General features: G+C 57.4%; 2 protein-coding genes across 2 annotated transcripts in view; both read right to left on the bottom strand.

Annotated features, from left to right (window-relative positions):
- Window positions 1–2,938, bottom strand: part of LOC144304963 (uncharacterized) — a 3,930-nt gene extending 992 nt beyond the window's left edge. The window contains exon 1 of the mRNA XM_077883642.1: window positions 1,530–2,938. Coding sequence (XP_077739768.1) covers window positions 1,641–2,789 — 1,149 coding nt within the window. The 5' untranslated portion in view covers window positions 2,790–2,938 and the 3' untranslated portion in view covers window positions 1,530–1,640. The remainder of the gene's footprint in view (window positions 1–1,529) is intronic.
- A 25-nt stretch (window positions 2,939–2,963) lies between these two features.
- Window positions 2,964–6,699, bottom strand: EVX2 (even-skipped homeobox 2). Its single transcript, XM_077883554.1, has 3 exons — window positions 6,273–6,699; window positions 5,042–5,322; window positions 2,964–3,686 (listed from the first exon to the last, which is right to left on the bottom strand). The coding sequence occupies exons 1-3, from the start codon at window positions 6,697–6,699 to the stop codon at window positions 2,964–2,966; spliced, it is 1,431 nt and encodes a 476-aa protein (XP_077739680.1).
- Window positions 6,700–6,968: the final 269 nt, after the last annotated feature.

Below are 6,968 nucleotides of genomic sequence, written 5' to 3'. Positions count from 1 at the left end.
GCATGTCCTCTATAATGCGTATCCACACACACACACACACACACACACACACACACACTACTCCTAAACACTCTTATCTGTTTAGCCAGCCAATTAACGTTAAACCAATGTTTGGATGTAGTGCGTGTCTCCTATAAACATGAGTAATGTATTTGCCGTAAAAATAATGATTAGAATGAATTAATCCGTCTGATATGTGTATTATATGGATTTAAATATGTTGTTTTAAGAGATTTTCATAACCCTGGATGCCACAGTTAAAAACAAACACCAGCACGCACCGTTTTGCAATCTCTTAAACAAATAAAATCGCTTTGATTTAAATAACATTTATTTTACATGACCAAACACAATAAATAATGTAATATACAAAGCTTTATAATTATTGCACATTTGTAAAATATCTTACAGTGAGTTCATACAGCCAGCAATATTTAAAGCACGGAGACTTTATTTACAATTTTATTTTAATATAATAACCAGATCCAATGGACCTAACGTAAGATGAATTTATGTTCATTTTACCAACCAGCATTCTCATCAATCATATATATTTTGGGGGGGAAATGTAAACATTATTGCCTAAAGTACCTTATATACATCTGATAGCTGATCGTAAGAAAGGACTTTAACAATCTACAAAGGTAAAGCTGATAAAAGGGTACCATATTTTGGTTTATTTTATTTAGCCTTAAATTATATATTAATATTTTTAATGTAAACTCAGTAACAGCTGGCATAATCAATATTTTACGTAAGTAGTCTCATCTCTTTAAGGAAAAAAGAAAAAATTTGAGCTGTAGATCATTTCTATTTCATTAGAAAGTTTTCTAATACTTTATGGGAATATTTTAATAGACCCCAGGAGTCTTGAAACACTGTTTCCCCTTGAAATATTTTCCATTTCATGAAAATAATAAATTCTCCTGGAAAATGAATTTTCTCAAAAGTTTCCTGAAAGCCTATCTTTAGGAAATGAATGTTTTAAAATCCAGTGTCTTTAAAATAACAAAGCTATGTCAGAACACGAATTTGAAATAAATCACAGAAATATAGTGCCAATGGGTATATATGGATGTGTGCGCATCTCTTACATATGTATATGTTCAAGAGAATGGATATATATGTATATACATACATATACATATATACATACATATATACACACGAACATGTAGGCGGCACACCTACATTTTAATACACACACATACCCACTTTGTTGGGTCTAAACATGCACTAGCAAGTTATTTTAAGGGCTTCAACTCTTCAGAAAATCTCATTATGTGAGGAGCGAAGTGGCTCTGCGGGGAGCATTATGGAAATATCTGGGCTTGATTTAATGAGGCTGTTCACATTGGTGGACTATCAACTTAACAGAGAAAAGTCTACCCAGGGCGTCTGAGTTACCAAAATGAAAATTGGCAATTGAGATGATAAGAACGTGGCTTTCTTCTGCGAAATCACTTCAGGTAACAGAGATAACATTAAGTCACATCCATTCTATGCACCAAGAACAATGTTTTATGTACCGAGTCTCTTATCCGTCTCTCCTAATGACTTCCCTTAGCGGGTTGTTAGTACTTGACAGCAGGTCTCCGTGCGGGGAACTTTTCTCCAATTCCACATTCAAAGGAGGTCCATCAGAGAGCATGATTGGCAATTTTCGTCATAATCTGCACATTATTAGCATCAAAATTGACGTGGCAGTTAACACTGGTGGGTTTTGATGTGCCTTTCTTCAAGTTCAAGGAAACCCTTCCAGGAGCCAGGGTGGGCAGAATGGGTCTCGACAACCCAGCGGTGGCTTTGCAGAGGCGAGAGCGCAATAGACATGCGTGAGGACGGTGCCAAGAACCGCTTCGCCCGGGGAGAAGGACAGCGGGGAGGGAAGGGGGCGAGGGGGAGTCGAGGTCGAACTTGCAACAGTGTCTTAGGAAAAGCTTCACGATAGGACCGTCGATCTCGAGATTCGAGTATTTCCCAGGTGGAGTGGAACCCGCTAGTCGGAAAACTGAGCTGGAAACGCTTCTTCCAACTACTCCAGCGACCTCTCCGTCTCGCCCTCCACCTTCCCTGCGCGTCCCTTGCCATTCGAGGCCTGGCTGTGCCACCCTCCTTCGCCCGTTACTTTTTGCATAAAATATGCAAGACGCCTCCACCCCACGCCGGGGATCCCGAGAGAGGACGGTGGCGGGCCGGGAGTGCAGGCGACACCGCCGCCCCTCCCGGCCTCGGCTTTGCCCTTCCTGGGGAAGACCGACCGCCGCAGCCCCCCCCCCCCCCCGCGGCTCCCAAAGCCCCGCGGCCGCCGCGCCCTCCGGCCGCCCTCGCGGCCCTCCCGGGCCTCGGCTCCTCCGCTCTCCGTGGACGGGGCCCCTGACCCGCTCAGGCCGCGAGAACAATTGCCACCTCCCCAAACCCTCGTTTAAAGAAAAGAAAGGATGGAAGAAAGAGAGCAGCAGCAGGGGAGCCTCGGGGGTGACGCCCCCACCCACACACCCCGCGCGGAGCACCAGCGCACCCCAGCCCCTCTTTGTTGTGGCTCCGCGTCGCTCCTGGCCACGTGGTGGAGCAGCCCGGGCCGAGGGCTCGCAGCCAGGGCCGCGGCCCCAGAGGACTCGCTGGGGGGCAAGGGGATTGTCTTCGGGAAGACCGGGAGCTCCGGAGCGAGGCGGGAAACGGGGCGTGGGCGGTGGGAAACGCCAGGAAGCTGCTGGGGAGCAAATACAAAAATAGAAATAATTTGAGGGTACACCCGCCGGGTTTTCGCGCGGCTCTTCTCCCCGCATTCGGTCGGGGCAGCTTCCCTTCGGCCTCCCGCGCCGGGGCGCCCCCTGGCGGCAGCTTTGGCAGCGGGCAGCGCGCAGAGGGCACGTGGGCGCACGGAGGGCGCGGGGGGCGCTCAGGGGACTCCCGGGCACACTCTGAGCGGCGGGCACAGCCCCCTGGCGGCGGCGACGTAGTTATCTGGTGAGCGGCGCCTCGTCCCTCTGGTCCGGCGGGCTCACGGCGGTCTTGCTAAGCACCGCGGCCGAGTAGGGCAGGAAGCCGCTCTCGGAGCGCGGCGCCGCGGCGCTGCAGCCGAAGTCCGAGCCCCCCGCGGCCCCCGCGCCGCCCCCGCCCCCGCCGCCGCCGCCGCCGCCACCTCCCCGGGAGCCCAGGGCCGCGGCGGCGGCGGCGGCGGCCGCGGCGGCCGACTGACTGCTGTGGCAACTGAGGCACGAGCAGGGCGCGGAGCCGCCGCTGGGGGGCGCCCCGGCCGCCGCGGCCGAGGAGGCCGCAGCCGCCGCAGCTGCTGCAGCGGCCGCGGCCGAGGCCGCGCTGTTGAGCCCGGCGGCGGCCGCCGGCGTCTGGTAGAGGCCCGGGTGGCGGAAGCTGCACAGCAGCTCCGGCCTCGAGTAGGGGTGCGAGAGCGCACGGAAGGTGTCCAGCGGGCGGATGGAAGTGGCGAACGGCGACGAGGCCGCGGCCGCGGCGCCGGAGGCCGCAGCCGCCGCGGCCGCGGCCGTGACCCCCACGTGCGGGTAGTAGTGCAGCGGCACGTGCGAGTGGAAGGGGTAGGGCAGGCTTCCGGTGGCGGCCGCGTGCGTCATCATGTAGGTGTAGAAGCTGGGGTCGGCCGGGTGCGGCCACGACATGGCCAGGCGCTGCCGCTTGTCCTTCATGCGCCGGTTCTGGAACCACACCTGAGGGGAGAGCCGCACGGCGGCCGGCCCGGGTTAGGGGCTGCCCTGGGCCTCGGCCCCCGCCCGGCCCGCCTCCACCCGCCCCGGCCTCCCGCGGCCCGACCTGCTCCTCCCGGCCGCGGCCCAGCTCCGAGACCCCTCCGCTCCCCGGCCGCCAGGGAGGCAGGCAAGGACGCGAGCGGCCGCGGGCACCCCTCCTCAGCGGAAATAGGCCCCTGCCCTGGGTGCGACCGCCGCGGCTCCTGCCCCCCGGCTTTTCTGCTGCATTTTAAGGTCCCAACGCCACCTTTCCTCTCCTTCCCGCCACCCACGGGTGCCCAGTCTCTCAATCCCAGGCTTTGCACGGGATTCCAGGCCACCTTCGAAGAGCGGCTACCGCGGCAGCTTTTCTAAACGGGTCGCCGCCCGAGGCCTTGAGTCCCCTGAGCTGCAAGGCCCTGCCCCGAGGGCACGGGTCCGGTCGTGCTATCGAAGGGGACGATTTTGTTGGAATCGTTGGCCTCAAATGAGTGGCGGGAGCCACAGCCTCTTAAACTGGGAAGGAGACTTTTCTACCCCTCCCAACACAGTCTAATGAAGACATCATTCGTCACGACTCTAAATTTTAAAACGCCCGATCAAACCAAAGGGTGACTTCCACGACCTCCCTTACCCCTTGCAGTTTACTCTTTTCTCTCTGTGGAGTGTGAGATCCTCCGTGAAGTGTTCGCCAAGTCGCCCAGCCTCCCAGCTCTCTCTCCCGGATTAATAAAATTAACCAGCTAGAGATCCAGAAGTAAGGACCACTCCGTTGCGTTCTTCACCCCCACCCCCATTAACCGAAGGTTGCTTTTTTTTTTTTTTTCCCTGCTGCCCAAGAGAAAAATGTTTAGGAAACTACTTTCTCGACCCAATCGATTTTTAAAATACAGTATTCTTTCCTCCATGTTGTAACGATTTATGTGGAAAATAAATCTCCAAGATCAAGAGCAGATGAAAAGTTTCACCTAGGGTTCGAGCCAGAGGAACAAAGACCAGCCGGCTTTGCCGCCGAGGGGGCAGGGGGGCCAAGGACGTGGGCTCGGGGCACTGGGCAGGCGCTGGGCGAAATCGAGCAGAGAGGCCAGCGTTTGCGGCCTCGGCCTCGCCATTCCCGGGGCCTTCCCAGGTCAGCCAGGCCGGCCAACCCTTAGGATTCGGCAGCTGAGAAATAAATAGGCCAATTCCTTCGGCGTCCCTGCGCCCCTGCGGATTTGCAGGCCCTCAGCTAAGGGTGGCCACGCAGGAAGGAGGCAGGAGAACCAAAACTCAACTCAGACCCCCCACCCCCACCCCCACCCCGGGGAGGCTGGAAAAGGCGCCGCTGGAATCAATACCTTGATGGTGGTTTCGGGCAGGTTGAGCGCCGCGGCCAGCTCGCACCGGCGGGGCCGCGACACGTAGTTCTCCCGGTAGAACTCCTTCTCCAGGCGCGCGATCTGCTCGCGGGTGAACGCCGTGCGGTAGCGCCGCACCTGATCCGCGCCGGAGCCGGAGCCGCCCAGCGCCGCGCCCCCGCCGCCGCCGCCGCCGCCGCCGCCACCTCCGTGCAGGCTGCCAAGGCCAGAGCCCGACGCAGACGTCGTGGTGCCCGCGGCAGAGCCGCTCTCCGCGTACCCTGGCAAACAAACGGCCGACAGTGCGAGAGTCACCGCAGGCCCGAGACCCGGGCGCCGGGGCTGAGCGCGGACGGGGGCAGCCGGGGGAGGACGGCGAGGCGGCTGCCCGAATTGATAGGGTCTGTCATGCTTACAAATTGCTGCCTTTAATGGAATCAATAAAGTTTGGGGAGCCCTTCATAACCAAATAATAAGAACTCAATTAGGAAGGGCGTGTTGTTTGTTGTTTGTTTGTTTGTTTTTTTTCTAGGTAATTGGAAATTTTCAACTCGGGAGAAAAATTGGCCAAGGGAAAATGCCTATATGTAGGCGCAGTTTGGGAAGCTCCGGGTTTCCCATGGTCTGAGGACGGTAGGGCAGCTTTCTGCAGGGCTTCCGACCTTTCTTGGGTAGTCTTTTGGGTTTGGTTAAAAATATTTTTAAGACTGGAGAGACAGCAGCAGCTCAAGCCAGAACCCTTAGGGGGTGGACTCTACTTTTCAACTCTTTCTCCGCTGACCCCAGCAGGTCTCCCAGAGGCGCCCGGCGACGCTCCCACCGACTTACTCAGGCTGCCCCCTCCGCTCGGCCTTGGGGAATCAGGGGTAACGGAGTTCGGAGCAGCTACCAGGGCACCCTTCCCGTAGCGCGGCGCGGCGGCTGGCTGGGGGCCGGGCAGCCCGCACAGGCTTGAGACCAGCCCGCAGGAACACTCTCTGGGACTCGGGCGCCGGCGGGCGGGCGGGCGGGCGGGCCCGGCGCCCCCCAGGCCTGTGCCTGGCTGGGAGGCTCGAGGAGCCAAGCACCAGTGCGGGGTCCCCAGCATGCGCCCCCTCCCCGCCCGAGCCCGCTGGGTGCAGCTTGCCCGCCGAGGGTCGGGTAGGGGCAAAGGCAATCGGAAGGGCCAGCAGGAGCCGCGGAGGAACGGGGAGAGCGGGAGCCGAGAGCGCGGCCAGGGCGGCGCGGTTACCTTTGCCATTGTTTTCCTTGAGCGGCGCGGCAGCCAGGCCGCCAGGGGAGCGCAGCGCGGAGCAGCCCACCTCCACGTCGCTGCTCATGTCCGCCTCGGCGGCCGCCTCTGAGTAGTGACCCGGCTTTTTACGGCCTTCGGCGGCGGAGGCGATTTCGGAGGAGACGGTGCTCTCGCTGCCCGGGTGCTGCAGGTTGAACAAAGTGTCTATTTCGAATTTGCCCTTGGCAGGGAGGTCTCCCAGAGCGCCGTGCAGGGGGGCGGACGGCAGGCGCGGGCTGAGGCGAGCCGGGTGCTGCGAATTTTCCAGGGCCTCGAGCACAGCATTGCCAGCCGAATCGGACAAATTGGAGAACCGCTTGCCGGCCGTGGGGCTGTGCAGCCCTCTCTCCATCAGAATCATCTCTTTTCTTATTCTTTCCATCATCTCAGCTTTCTAAAAAATGTCACAGTGGCCCGGCTGTCCCGTCCTAATGATGGGCTGCGCCTAGGGCTAATTCTCATTCAGCCCCAGCGAGCGCCTCTAAATATTATTATCTCTTTTGGAGGGAGGCGGAAAAATTGTGGGATGCCAGAGCGAGGGAATGACTGGTCAAAATGACCCATACATCCTTCCGAGCCCGAGATGTCATTCATCAAAAAGTAGCGCTCGCTCGTCATTAAGGTACGAATGACGCCGTTCGAATAATCATTTAT

The sequence above is a fragment of the Canis aureus genome, chromosome 34 (genome assembly GCF_053574225.1).
Source record: "Canis aureus isolate CA01 chromosome 34, VMU_Caureus_v.1.0, whole genome shotgun sequence".
In the NCBI taxonomy this organism is placed as follows: Eukaryota; Metazoa; Chordata; class Mammalia; order Carnivora; family Canidae; genus Canis; species Canis aureus.
This window is presented reverse-complemented; position numbering and strand designations above follow the sequence as displayed.

Bases quoted from the DNA above. Each gene is read 5' to 3' on its own strand.
- EVX2 (XM_077883554.1), bottom strand. From the start codon at position 6,699: ATGATGGAAAGAATAAGAAAAGAGATGATTCTGATGGAGAGAGGGCTG. The intron at 5,323-6,272 runs GTAACCGCGCCG...TTTGTTTGCCAG, and splicing joins CAAGGAAAACAATGGCAAAG to GGTACGCGGAGAGCGGCTCT. The intron at 3,687-5,041 runs GTATTGATTCCA...CTCTCCCCTCAG, and splicing joins TGCCCGAAACCACCATCAAG to GTGTGGTTCCAGAACCGGCG.